General features: G+C 41.1%; 1 protein-coding gene across 1 annotated transcript in view; it reads left to right on the top strand.

Annotated features, from left to right (window-relative positions):
* dqx1 (DEAQ box RNA-dependent ATPase 1) overlaps positions 1-19999 on the top strand; it is a 46367-nt gene that overhangs the window by 12035 nt on the left and 14333 nt on the right. Inside the window, exons 3-6 of the mRNA XM_087790420.1 lie at positions 12209-12402; positions 15273-15657; positions 19093-19350; positions 19421-19520. Coding sequence (XP_087646546.1) covers positions 12209-12402; positions 15273-15657; positions 19093-19350; positions 19421-19520 — 937 coding nt within the window. The remainder of the gene's footprint in view (positions 1-12208; positions 12403-15272; positions 15658-19092; positions 19351-19420; positions 19521-19999) is intronic.

Here is a 19999-nt window from a genome sequence, read left to right as displayed (position 1 = left end):
CATTCATGTTCATGATCCAACCATGTTCCTGCTCTTCATTCTGATGATGTTCATGATCCAAATATGTTCCTCCTCTTCATCCATGTTCATGATCCAAACATGTTCCTGCTCTTCATTCTGATGATGTTCATGATCCAAACATGTTCCTGCTCTTCATTCTGATGATGTTCATGATCCAAACATGTTCCTGCTCTTCATTCATGTTCATGATCCAAACATGTTCCTGCTCTTCATTCATGTTCATGATCCAACCATGTTCCTTCTCTTCATTCATGTTCATGATCCAAACATGTTCCTGCTCTTCATCCATGTTCATGATCCAAACATGTTCCTGCTCTTCATTCATGTTCATGATCCAACCATGTTCCTGCTCTTCATCCATGTTCATGATCCAAACATGTTCCTGCTCTTCATTCTGATGATGTTCATGATCCAAACATGTTCCTGCTCTTCATTCATGTTCATGATCCAACCATGTTCCTGCTCTTCATTCATTTTCATGATCCAACCATGTTCCTGCTCTTCATCCATGTTCATGATCCAAACATGTTCCTGCTCTTCATTCTGATGATGTTCATGATCCAAACATGTTCCTGCTCTTCATCCATGTTCATGATCCAAACATGTTCCCGCTCTTCATTCTGATGATGTTCATGATCCAAACATGTTCCTGCTCTTCATCCATGTTCATGATCCAAACATGTTCCTGCTCTTCATTCTGAGGATGTTCATGATCCAAACATGTTCCTGCTCTTCATCCTGATGATGTTCATGATCCAAACATGTTCCTGCTCTTCATCCATGTTCATGATCCAAACATGTTCCTGCTCTTCATTCTGAGGATGTTCATGATCCAAACATGTTCCTGCTCTTCATCCATGTTCATGATCCAACCATGTTCCTGCTCTTCATTCATGTTCATGATCCAAACATGTTCCTGTTCTTCATTCATGTTCATGATCCAAACATGTTCCTGCTCTTCATCCATGTTCATGATCCAAACATGTTCCTGCTCTTCATTCTGATGATGTTCATGATCCAACCATGTTCCTGCTCTACATTCATGTTCATGATCCAACCATGTTCCTGCTCTTCATGCATGTTCATGATCCAAACATGTTCCTGCTCTTCATTCTGAGGATGTTCATGATCCAAACATGTTCCTGCTCTTCATCCTGATGATGTTCATGATCCAAACATGTTCCTGCTCTTCATCCATGTTCATGATCCAAACATGTTCCTGCTCTTCATTCTGAGGATGTTCATGATCCAAACATGTTCCTGCTCTTCATCCATGTTCATGATCCAACCATGTTCCTGCTCTTCATTCATGTTCATGATCCAAACATGTTCCTGTTCTTCATTCATGTTCATGATCCAAACATGTTCCTGCTCTTCATCCATGTTCATGATCCAAACATGTTCCTGCTCTTCATTCTGATGATGTTCATGATCCAACCATGTTCCTGCTCTACATTCATGTTCATGATCCAACCATGTTCCTGCTCTTCATGCATGTTCATGATCCAAACATGTTCCTGCTCTTCATTCTGATGATGTTCATGATCCAACCATGTTCCTGCTCTTCATCCATGTTCATGATCCAACCATGTTCCTGCTCTTCATTCATGTTCATGATCCAAACATGTTCCTGCTCTTCATTCATGTTCATGATCCAAACATGTTCCTGCTCTTCATCCATGTTCATGATCCAAACATGTTCCTGCTCTTCATTCTGATGATGTTCATGATCCAAACATGTTCCTGCTCTTCATTCTGATGATGTTCATGATCCAAATATGTTCCTGCTCTTCATCCATGTTCATGATCCAAACATGTTCCTGCTCTTCATTCTGATGATGTTCATGATCCAAACATGTTCCTGCTCTTCATTCTGATGATGTTCATGATCCAAACATGTTCCTGCTCTTCATTCATGTTCATGATCCAAACATGTTCCTGCTCTTCATTCATGTTCATGATCCAACCATGTTCCTTCTCTTCATTCATGTTCATGATCCAAACATGTTCCTGCTCTTCATCCATGTTCATGATCCAAACATGTTCATGCTCTTCATTCATGTTCATGATCCAACCATGTTCCTGCTCTTCATCCATGTTCATGATCCAAACATGTTCCTGCTCTTCATTCTGATGATGTTCATGATCCAAACATGTTCCTGCTCTTCATTCATGTTCATGATCCAACCATGTTCCTGCTCTTCATTCATGTTCATGATCCAACCATGTTCCTGCTCTTCTTCCATGTTCATGATCCAAACATGTTCCTGCTCTTCATTCTGATGATGTTCATGATCCAAACATGTTCCTGCTCTTTATCCATGTTCATGATCCAAACATGTTCCTGCTCTTCATTCTGATGATGTTCATGATCCAAACATGTTCCTGCTCTTCATTCTGAGGATGTTCATGATCCAAACATGTTCCTGCTCTTCATTCATGTTCATGATCCAACCATGTTCCTGCTCTTCATCCATGTTCATGATCCAACCATGTTCCTGCTCTTCATCCATGTTCATGATCCAAACATGTTCCTGCTCTTCATCCATGTTCATGATCCAACCATGTTCCTGCTCTTCATCCATGTTCATGATCCAACCATGTTCATGCTCTTCATTCATGTTCATGATCCAACCATGTTCCTGCTCTTCATCCATGTTCATGATCCAAACATGTTCCTGCTCTTCATTCTGATGATGTTCATGATCCAAACATGTTCCTGCTCTTCATTCATGTTCATGATCCAAACATGTTCCTGCTCTTCATCCATGTTCATGATCCAACCATGTTCCTGCTCTTCATCCATGTTCATGATCCAAACATGTTCCTGCTCTTCATTCATGTTCATGATCCAACCATGTTCCTGCTCTTCATCCATGTTCATGATCCAAACATGTTCCTGCTCTTCATTCTGATGATGTTCATGATCCAAACATGTTCCTGCTCTTCATTCTGATGATGTTCATGATCCAAATATGTTCCTCCTCTTCATCCATGTTCATGATCCAAACATGTTCCTGCTCTTCATTCTGATGATGTTCATGATCCAAACATGTTCCTGCTCTTCATTCTGATGATGTTCATGATCCAAACATGTTCCTGCTCTTCATTCATGTTCATGATCCAAACATGTTCCTGCTCTTCATTCATGTTCATGATCCAACCATGTTCCTTCTCTTTATTCATGTTCATGATCCAAACATGTTCCTGCTCTTCATCCATGTTCATGATCCAAACATGTTCCTGCTCTTCATTCATGTTCATGATCCAACCATGTTCCTGCTCTTCATCCATGTTCATGATCCAAACATGTTCCTGCTCTTCATTCTGATGATGTTCATGATCCAAACATGTTCCTGCTCTTCATTCATGTTCATGATCCAACCATGTTCCTGCTCTTCATTCATTTTCATGATCCAACCATGTTCCTGCTCTTCATCCATGTTCATGATCCAAACATGTTCCTGCTCTTCATTCTGATGATGTTCATGATCCAAACATGTTCCTGCTCTTCATCCATGTTCATGATCCAAACATGTTCCCGCTCTTCATTCTGATGATGTTCATGATCCAAACATGTTCCTGCTCTTCATCCATGTTCATGATCCAAACATGTTCCTGCTCTTCATTCATGTTCATGATCCAACCATGTTCCTGCTCTTCATCCATGTTCATGATCCAAACATGTTCCTGCTCTTCATTCTGATGATGTTCATGATCCAAACATGTTCCTGCTCTTCATCCATGTTCATGATCCAAACATGTTCCTGCTCTTCATCCTGATGATGTTCATGATCCAAACATGTTCCTGCTCTTCATCCATGTTCATGATCCAAACATGTTCCTGCTCTTCATTCTGAGGATGTTCATGATCCAAACATGTTCCTGCTCTTCATCCATGTTCATGATCCAAACATGTTCCTGCTCTTCATCCATGTTCATGATCCAAACATGTTCCTGCTCTTCATTCTGATGATGTTCATGATCCAAACATGTTCCTGCTCTTCATCCATGTTCATGATCCAAACATGTTCCTGCTCTTCATTCTGAGGATGTTCATGATCCAAACATGTTCCTGCTCTTCATCCATGTTCATGATCCAAACATGTTCCTGCTCTTCATTCTGAGGATGTTCATGATCCAAACATGTTCCTGCTCTTCATCCATGTTCATGATCCAAACATGTTCCTGCTCTTCATTCTGAGGATGTTCATGATCCAAACATGTTCCTGCTCTTCATTCTGAGGATGTTCATGATCCAAACATGTTCCTGCTCTTCATTCATGTTCATGATCCAAACATGTTCCTGCTCTTCATTCTGAGGATGTTCATGATCCAAACATGTTCCTGCTCTTCATTCATGTTCATGATCCAAACATGTTCCTGCTCTTCATTCTGAGGATGTTCATGATCCAAACATGTTCCTGCTCTTCATTCATGTTCATGATCCAAACATGTTCCTGCTCTTCATTCATGTTCATGATCCAAACATGTTCCTGCTCTTCATTCTGAGGAAGTTCATGATCCAAACATGTTCCTGCTCTTCATTCATGTTCATGATCCAAACATGTTCCTGCTCTTCATTCTGATGATGTTCATGATCCAAACATGTTCCTGCTCTTCATTCATGTTCATGATCCAAACATGTTCCTGCTCTTCATTCTGATGATGTTCATGATCCAAACATGTTCCTGCTCTTCATCCATGTTCATGATCCAAACATGTTCCTGCTCTTCATTCTGAGGATGTTCATGATCCAAACATGTTCCTGCTCTTCATTCATGTTCATGATCCAAACATGTTCCTGCTCTTCATTCTGATGATGTTCATGATCCAAACATGTTCCTGCTCTTCATTCATGTTCATGATCCAAACATGTTCCTGCTCTTCATTCTGAGGATGTTCATGATCCAAACATGTTCCTGCTCTTCATCCATGTTCATGATCCAAATATGTTCCTGCTCTTCATTCTGAGGATATTCATGATCCAAACATGTTCCTGCTCTTCATTCATGTTCATGATCCAACCATGTTCCTGCTCTTCATCCATGTTCATGATCCAACCATGTTCCTGCTCTTCATCCATGTACATGATCCAACCATGTTCCTGCTCTTCATCCATGTTCATGATCCAAACATGTTCCTGCCCTTCATCCATGTTCATGATCCAACCATGTTCCTGCTCTTCATCCATGTTCATGATCCAACCATGTTCCTGCTCTTCATTCATGTTCATGATCCAACCATGTTCCTGCTCTTCATCCATGTTCATGATCCAAACATGTTCCTGCTCTTCATTCTGAGGATGTTCATGATCCAAACATGTTCCTGCTCTTCATCCATGTTCATGATCCAACCATGTTCCTGCTCTTCATTCATGTTCATGATCCAAACATGTTCCTGTTCTTCATTCATGTTCATGATCCAAACATGTTCCTGCTCTTCATCCATGTTCATGATCCAAACATGTTCCTGCTCTTCATTCTGATGATGTTCATGATCCAACCATGTTCCTGCTCTACATTCATGTTCATGATCCAACCATGTTCCTGCTCTTCATGCATGTTCATGATCCAAACATGTTCCTGCTCTTCATTCTGAGGATGTTCATGATCCAAACATGTTCCTGCTCTTCATCCTGATGATGTTCATGATCCAAACATGTTCCTGCTCTTCATCCATGTTCATGATCCAAACATGTTCCTGCTCTTCATTCTGAGGATGTTCATGATCCAAACATGTTCCTGCTCTTCATCCATGTTCATGATCCAACCATGTTCCTGCTCTTCATTCATGTTCATGATCCAAACATGTTCCTGTTCTTCATTCATGTTCATGATCCAAACATGTTCCTGCTCTTCATCCATGTTCATGATCCAAACATGTTCCTGCTCTTCATTCTGATGATGTTCATGATCCAACCATGTTCCTGCTCTACATTCATGTTCATGATCCAACCATGTTCCTGCTCTTCATGCATGTTCATGATCCAAACATGTTCCTGCTCTTCATTCTGATGATGTTCATGATCCAACCATGTTCCTGCTCTTCATCCATGTTCATGATCCAACCATGTTCCTGCTCTTCATTCATGTTCATGATCCAAACATGTTCCTGCTCTTCATTCATGTTCATGATCCAAACATGTTCCTGCTCTTCATCCATGTTCATGATCCAAACATGTTCCTGCTCTTCATTCTGATGATGTTCATGATCCAAACATGTTCCTGCTCTTCATTCTGATGATGTTCATGATCCAAATATGTTCCTGCTCTTCATCCATGTTCATGATCCAAACATGTTCCTGCTCTTCATTCTGATGATGTTCATGATCCAAACATGTTCCTGCTCTTCATTCTGATGATGTTCATGATCCAAACATGTTCCTGCTCTTCATTCATGTTCATGATCCAAACATGTTCCTGCTCTTCATTCATGTTCATGATCCAACCATGTTCCTTCTCTTCATTCATGTTCATGATCCAAACATGTTCCTGCTCTTCATCCATGTTCATGATCCAAACATGTTCATGCTCTTCATTCATGTTCATGATCCAACCATGTTCCTGCTCTTCATCCATGTTCATGATCCAAACATGTTCCTGCTCTTCATTCTGATGATGTTCATGATCCAAACATGTTCCTGCTCTTCATTCATGTTCATGATCCAACCATGTTCCTGCTCTTCATTCATGTTCATGATCCAACCATGTTCCTGCTCTTCTTCCATGTTCATGATCCAAACATGTTCCTGCTCTTCATTCTGATGATGTTCATGATCCAAACATGTTCCTGCTCTTTATCCATGTTCATGATCCAAACATGTTCCTGCTCTTCATTCTGATGATGTTCATGATCCAAACATGTTCCTGCTCTTCATTCTGAGGATGTTCATGATCCAAACATGTTCCTGCTCTTCATTCATGTTCATGATCCAACCATGTTCCTGCTCTTCATCCATGTTCATGATCCAACCATGTTCCTGCTCTTCATCCATGTTCATGATCCAAACATGTTCCTGCTCTTCATCCATGTTCATGATCCAACCATGTTCCTGCTCTTCATCCATGTTCATGATCCAACCATGTTCATGCTCTTCATTCATGTTCATGATCCAACCATGTTCCTGCTCTTCATCCATGTTCATGATCCAAACATGTTCCTGCTCTTCATTCTGATGATGTTCATGATCCAAACATGTTCCTGCTCTTCATTCATGTTCATGATCCAAACATGTTCCTGCTCTTCATCCATGTTCATGATCCAACCATGTTCCTGCTCTTCATCCATGTTCATGATCCAAACATGTTCCTGCTCTTCATTCATGTTCATGATCCAACCATGTTCCTGCTCTTCATCCATGTTCATGATCCAAACATGTTCCTGCTCTTCATTCTGATGATGTTCATGATCCAAACATGTTCCTGCTCTTCATTCTGATGATGTTCATGATCCAAATATGTTCCTCCTCTTCATCCATGTTCATGATCCAAACATGTTCCTGCTCTTCATTCTGATGATGTTCATGATCCAAACATGTTCCTGCTCTTCATTCTGATGATGTTCATGATCCAAACATGTTCCTGCTCTTCATTCATGTTCATGATCCAAACATGTTCCTGCTCTTCATTCATGTTCATGATCCAACCATGTTCCTTCTCTTTATTCATGTTCATGATCCAAACATGTTCCTGCTCTTCATCCATGTTCATGATCCAAACATGTTCCTGCTCTTCATTCATGTTCATGATCCAACCATGTTCCTGCTCTTCATCCATGTTCATGATCCAAACATGTTCCTGCTCTTCATTCTGATGATGTTCATGATCCAAACATGTTCCTGCTCTTCATTCATGTTCATGATCCAACCATGTTCCTGCTCTTCATTCATTTTCATGATCCAACCATGTTCCTGCTCTTCATCCATGTTCATGATCCAAACATGTTCCTGCTCTTCATTCTGATGATGTTCATGATCCAAACATGTTCCTGCTCTTCATCCATGTTCATGATCCAAACATGTTCCCGCTCTTCATTCTGATGATGTTCATGATCCAAACATGTTCCTGCTCTTCATCCATGTTCATGATCCAAACATGTTCCTGCTCTTCATTCATGTTCATGATCCAACCATGTTCCTGCTCTTCATCCATGTTCATGATCCAAACATGTTCCTGCTCTTCATTCTGATGATGTTCATGATCCAAACATGTTCCTGCTCTTCATCCATGTTCATGATCCAAACATGTTCCTGCTCTTCATCCTGATGATGTTCATGATCCAAACATGTTCCTGCTCTTCATCCATGTTCATGATCCAAACATGTTCCTGCTCTTCATTCTGAGGATGTTCATGATCCAAACATGTTCCTGCTCTTCATCCATGTTCATGATCCAAACATGTTCCTGCTCTTCATCCATGTTCATGATCCAAACATGTTCCTGCTCTTCATTCTGATGATGTTCATGATCCAAACATGTTCCTGCTCTTCATCCATGTTCATGATCCAAACATGTTCCTGCTCTTCATTCTGAGGATGTTCATGATCCAAACATGTTCCTGCTCTTCATCCATGTTCATGATCCAAACATGTTCCTGCTCTTCATTCTGAGGATGTTCATGATCCAAACATGTTCCTGCTCTTCATCCATGTTCATGATCCAAACATGTTCCTGCTCTTCATTCTGAGGATGTTCATGATCCAAACATGTTCCTGCTCTTCATTCTGAGGATGTTCATGATCCAAACATGTTCCTGCTCTTCATTCATGTTCATGATCCAAACATGTTCCTGCTCTTCATTCTGAGGATGTTCATGATCCAAACATGTTCCTGCTCTTCATTCATGTTCATGATCCAAACATGTTCCTGCTCTTCATTCTGAGGATGTTCATGATCCAAACATGTTCCTGCTCTTCATTCATGTTCATGATCCAAACATGTTCCTGCTCTTCATTCATGTTCATGATCCAAACATGTTCCTGCTCTTCATTCTGAGGAAGTTCATGATCCAAACATGTTCCTGCTCTTCATTCATGTTCATGATCCAAACATGTTCCTGCTCTTCATTCTGATGATGTTCATGATCCAAACATGTTCCTGCTCTTCATTCATGTTCATGATCCAAACATGTTCCTGCTCTTCATTCTGATGATGTTCATGATCCAAACATGTTCCTGCTCTTCATCCATGTTCATGATCCAAACATGTTCCTGCTCTTCATTCTGAGGATGTTCATGATCCAAACATGTTCCTGCTCTTCATTCATGTTCATGATCCAAACATGTTCCTGCTCTTCATTCTGATGATGTTCATGATCCAAACATGTTCCTGCTCTTCATTCATGTTCATGATCCAAACATGTTCCTGCTCTTCATTCTGAGGATGTTCATGATCCAAACATGTTCCTGCTCTTCATCCATGTTCATGATCCAAATATGTTCCTGCTCTTCATTCTGAGGATATTCATGATCCAAACATGTTCCTGCTCTTCATTCATGTTCATGATCCAACCATGTTCCTGCTCTTCATCCATGTTCATGATCCAACCATGTTCCTGCTCTTCATCCATGTACATGATCCAACCATGTTCCTGCTCTTCATCCATGTTCATGATCCAAACATGTTCCTGCCCTTCATCCATGTTCATGATCCAACCATGTTCCTGCTCTTCATCCATGTTCATGATCCAACCATGTTCCTGCTCTTCATTCATGTTCATGATCCAACCATGTTCCTGCTCTTCATCCATGTTCATGATCCAAACATGTTCCTGCTCTTCATTCTGAGGATGTTCATGATCCAAACATGTTCCTGCTCTTCATCCATGTTCATGATCCAAACATGTTCCTGCTCTTCATTCTGAGGATGTTCATGATCCAAACATCTTCCTGCTCTTCATTCTGAGGATGTTCATGATCCAAACATGTTCCTGCTCTTCATTCATGTTCATGATCCAAACATGTTCCTGCTCTTCATTCTGAGGATGTTCATGATCCAAACATGTTCCTGCTCTTCATTCATGTTCATGATCCAAACATGTTCCTGCTCTTCATTCTGAGGATGTTCATGATCCAAACATGTTCCTGCTCTTCATTCATGTTCATGATCCAAACATGTTCCTGCTCTTCATTCTGAGGATGTTCATGATCCAAACATGTTCCTGCTCTTCATTCATGTTCATGATCCAAACATGTTCCTGCTCTTCATCCATGTTCATGATCCAAACATGTTCCTGCTCTTCATTCTGAGGATGTTCATGATCCAAACATGTTCCTGCTCTTCATTCATGTTCATGATCCAAACATGTTCCTGCTCTTCATTCTGATGATGTTCATGATCCAAACATGTTCCTGCTCTTCATTCATGTTCATGATCCAAACATGTTCCTGCTCTTCATTCTGAGGATGTTCATGATCCAAACATGTTCCTGCTCTTCATCCATGTTCATGATCCAAATATGTTCCTGCTCTTCATTCTGAGGATGTTCATGATCCAAACATGTTCCTGCTCTTCATTCATGTTCATGATCCAACCATGTTCCTGCTCTTCATTCTGATGATGTTCATGATCCAAACATGTTCCTGCTCTTCATTCATGTTCATGATCCAAACATGTTCCTGCTCTTCATCCATGTTCATGATCCAAACATGTTCCTGCTCTTCATTCATGTTCATGATCCAAACATGTTCCTGCTCTTCATCCATGTTCATGATCCAAACATGTTCCTGCTCTTCATTCATGTTCATGATCCAACCATGTTCCTGCTCTTCATTCATGTTCATGATCCAAACATGTTCCTGCTCTTCATTCATGTTCATGATCCAAACGTGTTCCTGCTCTTCATCCATGTTCATGATCCAAACATGTTCCTGCTCTTCATTCATGTTCATGATCCAAACATGTTCCTGCTCTTCATTCATGTTCATGATCCAACCATGTTCCTGCTCTTCATTCATGTTCATGATCCAACCATGTTCCTGCTCTTCATTCATGTTCATGATCCAAACATGTTCCTGCTCTTCATTCATGTTCATGATCCAAACATGTTCCTGCTCTTCATTCATGTTCATGATCCATACATGTTCCTGCTCTTCATTATGATGATGTTCATGATCCAAACATGTTCCTGCTCTTCATTCATGTTCATGATCCAAACATGTTCCTGCTCTTCATTCTGATGATGTTCATGTTCCAAACATGTTCCTGCTCTTCATTCTGATGATGTTCATGATCCAAACATGTTCCTGCTCTTCATCCATGTTCATGATCCAAACATGTTCCTGCTCTTCATTCTGATGATGTTCATGATCCAAACATGTTCCTGCTCTTCATTCTGATGATGTTCATGATCCAAACATGTTCCTGCTCCTCATCCATGTTCATGATCCAAACATGTTCCTGCTCTTCATTCTGATGATGTTCATGATCCAAACATGTTCCTGCTCTTCATTCATGTTCATGATCCAAACATGTTCCTGCTCTTCATTCTGATGATGTTCATGATCCAAACATGTTCCTGCTCTTCATTCTGATGATGTTCATGATCCAAAAAATGTTCCTGCTCTTCATTCTGATAATGTTCATGATCCAAACATGTTCCTGCTCTTCATTCTGATGATGTTCATGATCCAAACATGTTCCTGCTCTTCATTCATGTTCATGATCCAAACATGTTCCTGCTCTTCATTCTGATGATGTTCATGATCCAAACATGTTCCTGCTCTTCATTCTGATGATGTTTATGATCCAAACATGTTCCTGCTCTTCATTCTGATGATGTTCATGATCCAAACATGTTCCTGCTCTTCATTCTGATGATGTTCATGATCCAAACATGTTCCTGCTCTTCATCCATGTTCATGATCCAAACATGTTCCTGCTCTTCATTCTGAGGATGTTCATGATCCAAACATGTTCCTGCTCTTCATCCATGTTCATGATCCAAACATGTTCCTGCTCTTCATTCTGATGATGTTCATGATCCAAACATGTTCCTGCTCTTCATTCTGATGATGTTCATGATCCAAACATGTTCCTGCTCTTCATCCATGTTCATGATCCAAACATGTTCCTGCTCTTCATCCATGTTCATGATCCAAACATGTTCCTGCTCTTCATTCTGAGGATGTTCATGATCCAAACATGTTCCTGCTCTTCATCCTGATGATGTTCATGTTCCTCCTCAGGTTCCTCAGTGGTGTGTGGAGTTTGCTCTGTCCTACGACTTCTCTCAGGGCCTGGTGTGTTGTTCTCAGCCATACTCTGCTGCCGCCGTGAGTCTGGCTCTGAGGGTGGCGGACGAGATGGACCTGAGTCTGGGTCTGGAGGTGGGTTACAGGGTGTCACATGACGACAGCTGCACCCCCGACACCCTGCTCAGGTGAGACCTTCTCAACCTGTGAGAGACTCTTGATTCACGTCATCTTTGATGCTGCAGGTGAACTTCAGCACTAGTTATTGTATTTAGTAACATGTTACTAAGTACAATAACTAGTGATGTAACTAGTTATCGTACTTAATAACATGTTACTAAATACAATAACTAGTGATGTAACTAGTTATCGTACTTAATAACATGCTACTAATTACAATAACTAGTGATGTAACTAGTTATCGTACTTAATAACATGTTACTAAATACAATAACTAGTGATGTAACTAGTTATCGTACTTAATAACATGCTACTAATTACAATAACTAGTGATGTAACTAGTTATCGTACTTAATAACATGTTACTAAATACAATAACTAGTGATGTAACTAGTTATCGTACTTAATAACATGCTACTAATTACAATAACTAGTGATGTAACTAGTTATCGTACTTAATAACATGTTACTAAATACAATAACTAGTGATGTAACTAGTTATCGTACTTAATAACATGTTACTAAATACAATAACTAGTGATGTAACTAGTTATCGTACTTAATAACATGTTACTAAATACAATAACTAGTGATGTAACTAGTTATCGTACTTAATAACATGCTACTAATTACAATAACTAGTGATGTAACTAGTTATCGTACTTAATAACATGTTACTAAATACAATAACTAGTGATGTAACTAGTTATCGTACTTAATAACATTCTACTAATTACAATAACTAGTGATGTAACTAGGTATCGTACTTAATAACACGTTACTAAGTACAATAACTAGTGATGTAACTAGGTATCGTACTTAATAACATGTTACTAATTACAATAACTAGTGATGTAACTAGGTATCATACTTAATAACATGTTACTAATTACAATAACTAGTGATGTAACTAGGTATCGTACTTAATAACACGTTACTAAGTACAATAACTAGTGATGTAACTAGGTATCGTACTTAATAACATGTTACTAATTACAATAACTAGTGATGTAACTAGGTATCATACTTAATAACATGTTACTAATTACAATAACTAGTGATGTAACTAGTTATCGTACTTAATAACACGTTACTAAGTACAATAACTAGTGCTGTAAGTAGGTATCGTACTTAATAACATGTTACTAAATACAATAACTAGTGCTGTATGTTGTTGTTGTTATTATTTATAAGTTTGTTTGAACAATAATAAAACGTTGAGAAATCAGAGAAAATGTACTGAACTGAGTAACTTTTCAAAGAAGTTACTAGTAAAGTTACTATTTTAACGTAACTTACTCAAAACTTCTGTTGATTCATACTTTTGTTCCACAGTTTTACACTAGTTTCAATATAATCTCATTCAAAGGTCAAATGTTATTTAACTGTATTTCAAAGTAATGTCATCATTATGTTTGTTGGTTAAGTGTTGATATTAGTTAATGAATATAAGGTTTAGTAACACGTGACCTTGAACGTCAGGTGAAGAGAATCATGAAGACGAGTCGTAAATGTTTGTGAGTCGAGCAGGTCAAAGTTCATCTGACTCAGCACTTCTTCACTGACTAACTTCCTGCATCAGGTGTTTAAACAGTTCATCCTCCAGAGGTTTCAAGAAAACACTCTTTGTTGTCCTCGACCACACCTGTCATTCAGGTGCAGCACTTCCTGTTCACTGGCCTGTTTCCATGGCAACCACTTCCATGTTGATGTTCTTTACTGTCAAGCGTCCATACAATCAAGCGTTCATACAATCAGTGTTCATACTTTCGAGCGCTAATACTATCGAGCGTTAGTACTATCGAGCATTAATACTATCGAGCATTCATACTACCGAGCGTTAATACTACAGAGTGTTAATACTATCGAGCGTTAATACTATCGAGCATTCATACTACCGAGCGTTAATACTACAGAGTGTTAATACTATCGAGCGTTAATACTATTTGAGCGTTAATACTATCGAGCGTTAATACTATCAAGCGTTAATACTACCCAGCGTTAATACTATCAAGCGTTAATACTATCAAGCTTTCATACTATCAAGCATTAATACTACGAAGCGTTAATACTATCAAGCGTTCATACTATCGAGCGTTAATAATATCAAGCTTTCATACTATCAAGCATTAATACTACGAAGCGTTAATACTATCAAGCGTTCATACTACCGAGCCTTAATACTACAGAGCGTTAATACTACAAAGCGTTAATACTATCGAGCGTTAATACTATCAAGCGTTAATACTATCAAGCTTTCATACTATCAAGCGTTAATACTATCAAGCGTTCATCCAAGCGTTGATACTATCAAGCGTTGATACTATCAAGCGTTGATACTATCAAGCGTTCATCCAAGCTTTGATACTATCAAGCTTTGATACTATCAAGCGTTAATACTATCAAGCGTTAATCCAAGCGTTGATACTATCAAGCGTTGATACTATCAAGCGTTCATCCAAGCTTTGATACTATCAAGCTTTGATACTATCAAGCTTTGATACTATCAAGCTTTGATACTATCAAGCGTTAATACTATCAAGCGTTAATCCAAGCGTTGATACTATCAAGCGTTGATACTATCAAGCGTTCATCCAAGCGTTGATACTATCAAGCGTTGATACTATCAAGCGTTCATCCAAGCTTTGATACTATCAAGCTTTGATACTATCAAGCTTTGATACTATCAAGCTTTGATACTATCAAGCGTTAATACTATCAAGCGTTAATCCAAGCGTTGATACTATCAAGCGTTGATACTATCAAGCGTTAATCCAAGCGTTCATACTATCAAGCGTTGATACTATCAAGCGTTCATCCAAGCGTTGATACTATCAAGCGTTGATACTATCAAGCGTTCATCAAGCCTCTCCCACAGGTTCGTGAGTGACTCTCTGCTGCTGGAGGAGCTGATGTCAGACCCTCTGCTGAGACTCTACTCTGTGGTGGTCGTGGACGAGCTGCAGGAACGAACCGTGGCCACAGATGTTCTTCTGGGTCTGTTGTGTGACGTGTGCAGACAGAGACCCGACAACTTCCGGGTCGTCCTGTTGACTCACCCGACCCTGGCCCCTCGACTCGCCTCCTTCCTGGGCCCCTCGGTGCCTCACCTGAGTGTGGGGGGGCAGGAGGGCGCACCTGTGGAGACCACCTACACCGAAGCCTCCGGACCAGAACCGGCGACGGACGCTTGTCGCGTAGTTCTGGACCTGCACCGTCTCGGAGAGGAAGGAGACGTCCTGGTGTTTCTGGCCAGTGCTCAGGTGAGTCAACACACCTGGACCAGTTACACAACCCTGTGACTCACAACCCTGTGACTCACAACCCTGTGACTCACAACCCTGTGACGCACAACTCTGTGACTCACAACCCTGTGACTCACAACCCTGTGACTCAGCTACACAACCCTGTGACTCACAACCCTGTGACTCACAACTCTGTGACGCACAACTCTGTGACTCACAACCCTGTGACTCACAACTCTGTGACGCACAACTCTGTGACGCACAACTCTGTGACTCACAACCCTGTGACTCACAACTCTGTGACGCACAACTCTGTGACGCACAACTCTGTGACTCACAACCCTGTGACTCACAACCCTGTGACTCACAACTCTGTGACTCACAACTCTGTGACTCACAACTCTGTGACTCACAACTCTGTGACTCACAACTCTGTGACTCACAACCCTGTGACTCACAACTCTGTGACTCACAACTCTGTGACTCACAACTCTGTGACGCACAACTCTGTGACGCACAACTCTGTGACTCACAACTCTGTGACTCACAACTCTGTGACTCACAACTCTGTGACTCACAACCCTGTGACTCACAACTCTGTGACTCACAACCCTGTGACTCACAACCCTGTGACTCACAACTCTGTGACTCACAACTCTGTGACTCACAACTCTGTGACTCACAACTCTGTGACTCACAACCCTGTGACTCACAACTCTGTGACGCACAACTCTGTGACTCACAACTCTGTGACTCACAACTCTGTGACTCACAACTCTGTGACTCACAACTCTGTGACTCACAACTCTGTGACGCACAACTCTGTGACTCACAACCCTGTGACTCACAACTCTGTGACTCAGCTACACAACCCTGTGACTCAGCTACACAACCCTGTGACTCAGCTACACAACCCTGTGACTCAGCTACACAACTCTGTGACTCAGTTACACAACCCTGTGACTCAGTTACACAACCCTGTGACTCAGCTACACAACCCTGTGACTCAGCTACACAACTCTGTGACTCAGCTACACAACCCTGTGACTCAGCTACACAACCCTGTGACTCAGCTACACAACCCTGTGACTCAGCTACACAACCCTGTGACTCAGCTACACAACTCTGTGACTCAGCTACACAACCCTGTGACTCAGCTACACAACTCTGTGACTCAGCTACACAACTCTGTGACTCAGCTACACAACCCTGTGACTCAGTTACACAACTCTGTGACTCAGTTACACAACCCTGTGACTCAGTTACACAACCCTGTGACTCAGCTACACAACCCTGTGACTCAGCTACACAACCCTGTGACTCAGCTACACAACCCTGTGACTCAGCTACACAACCCTGTGACTCAGCTACACAACCCTGTGACTCAGCTACACAACTCTGTGACTCAGCTACACAACCCTGTGACTCAGCTACACAACCCTGTGACTCAGCTACACAACCCTGTGACTCAGCTACACAACTCTGTGACTCAGCTACACAACCCTGTGACTCAGCTACACAACTCTGTGACTCAGCTACACAACTCTGTGACTCAGCTACACAACTCTGTGACTCAGCTACACAACCCTGTGACTCAGCTACACAACCCTGTGACTCAGCTACACAACCCTGTGACTCAGCTACACAACCCTGTGACTCAGCTACACAACCCTGTGACTCAGCTACACAACTCTGTGACTCAGCTACACAACCCTGTGACTCAGCTACACAACCCTGTGACTCAGCTACACAACCCTGTAACTCAGCTACACAACCCTGTGACTCAGCTACACAACCCTGTGACTCAGCTACACAACCCTGTGACTCAGCTACACAACTCTGTGACTCAGTTACACAACCCGTGTGACTCAGTTACACGTTACACAACTTTGTGACTCAGTTACACAACTCTGTGACTCAGTTACACAACTCTGTGACTCAGTTACACAACTCTGTGACTCAGTTACACAACCCTGTGACTCAGTTACACAACCCTGTGACTCAGTTACACAACCCTGTGACTCAGCTACACAACCCTGTGACTCAGCTACACAACTCTGTGACTCAGCTACACAACCCTGTGACTCAGTTACACAACCCTGTGACTCAGTTACACGTTACACAACTTTGTGACTCAGTTACACAACCCTGTGACTCAGCTACACAACCCTGTGACTCAGCTACACAACCCTGTGACTCAGTTACACAACTCTGTGACTCAGTTACACAACCCTGTGACTCAGTTACACAACCCTGTGACTCAGTTACACGTTACACAACTTTGTGACTCAGTTACACAACTCTGTGACTCAGTTACACAACTCTGTGACTCAGTTACACAACCCTGTGACTCAGTTACACAACCCTGTGACTCAGTTACACAACCCTGTGACTCAGTTACACAACTTTGTGACTCAGTTACACAACTCTGTGACTCAGTTACACAACTCTGTGACTCAGTTACACAACTCTGTGACTCAGCTACACAACCCTGTGACTCAGTTACACAACTCTGTGACTCAGCTACACAACCCTGTGACTCAGCTACACAACCCTGTGACTCAGCTACACAACCCTGTGACTCAGTTACACAACCCTGTGACTCAGTTACACAACCCTGTGACTCAGCTACACAACTCTGTGACTCAGCTACACAACCCTGTGACTCAGTTACACAACCCTGTGACTCAGCTACACAACCCTGTGACTCAGTTACACAACCCTGTGACTCAGCTACACAACTCTGTGACTCAGCTACACAACCCTGTGACTCAGCTACACAACCCTGTGACTCAGCTACACAACTCTGTGACTCAGCTACACAACTCTGTGACTCAGCTACACAACTCTGTGACTCAGCTACACAACCCTGTGACTCAGTTACACAACCCTGTGACTCAGCTACACAACCCTGTGACTCAGTTACACAACCCTGTGACTCAGCTACACAACTCTGTGACTTGTTATCATGGAGTTAATGTTCAACACAAACGCTTCACACTGTGAATATTACAGGTTTGTGTGACTCGTGATCAGATCAAAGTTTTTGATCATTCGTTATATATGTAATATTTCATATATATTATGAATGTATAATGTGATCTATTTATCTATATATTTATAAAAAACATACCTGCGCTAGTGGCTACTTTATGTAAACTGTCTCCGTTTAAATCTAAAAACGTGTCTCTTTTGAAGTTAAAGAATCAGAACTAAACATAAAATGTTCGTAAATATGTTTGAATTGAACTTTAAATGTTTCAATAATTCAATCATTTCTCCATTTCAAGGTTAAACTTGTTTTCATTCAATAAATAAACAGTTCAAATATTTCTGGACATATTTGTCTTTAAAACGAATACAAACTTCTTCTAGTTAGTTTGGTTATGAATTGATGGAACTAATGAAGTGTTTCAAACGAGTCTTCAGTCGTCTCACCTGAGCTTCTCTCAGGAGGTCGAAGGTTGTGCTGCCACGCTGGAGGTCGAGGCTTCGGCTCTGAGTCCTGACCTCGGCTCGTTGAAGGTCGTTCCTCTCCACGCGCGACTCGGCGCCGCGACCCAGAGAGCGTACGAGTCCCAGCCCGAGTCCGAGGTCGCGGGAGGTCACGGGGTCAAGAGGAAGGTGGTCCTCACCGACGCCCTCGGCGAGTCGTCCTTCTCTCTGCCCGGCGTCCGTTACGTGGTGGACACGGGTCTGCAGCTGAAGACGGTGAGTGACCTCGTGACCCCGTGACCCCGTGACCCCGTGACCTCCCGTGGTTGACCTGGGTGTGTTGCAGGTGTACAACCCTCAGATCCGAGCCGACTCTCAGGTGCTCAGAACCATCAGCCGACATCAGGCCGACCTGAGGAGAGAGAGAGTCAACAGTCGCCTGCCAGGTACGACCAGCTGTCAATCAAAAGGGTTTCATGAAGGTTGATTGACAGCTGGAGAAATAAAACACTTTCAAATGTGTGTAAATATCATATTTTATTAGTTTTTATTCAAACCCGGAACTTCAAATACAAAACGTTTGTTTAATTCATTATGTAATTATGCATTTATTGGCTTATTTGTTTATTAATGTAATTATGCATTTATTTATTTATGTAATTATGCATTTATTTATTTATGTAATTATGCATTTATTTATTGATTAAATAATGCAATTATTTATTTATGCATGTATTTGTTCATTTATCTAGTAATCATGCATTTATTTATTAATATAATTATGAATTTATTTATTCATGCATTTATTTATTTATGTAATTAGGCTTTTTATGTTTTTTATGCATTTAATGATTTATGCATTTATTTATTAATGTGATTAGGCTTTTTTATGTAATTGTGCATTCATTTACGTAATTATGCATTT

Source organism: Callionymus lyra, chromosome 5 (assembly GCF_982586985.1).
Source record: "Callionymus lyra chromosome 5, fCalLyr1.hap1.1, whole genome shotgun sequence".
Lineage (NCBI taxonomy): Eukaryota > Metazoa > Chordata > Actinopteri > Syngnathiformes > Callionymidae > Callionymus > Callionymus lyra.
This window is presented reverse-complemented; position numbering and strand designations above follow the sequence as displayed.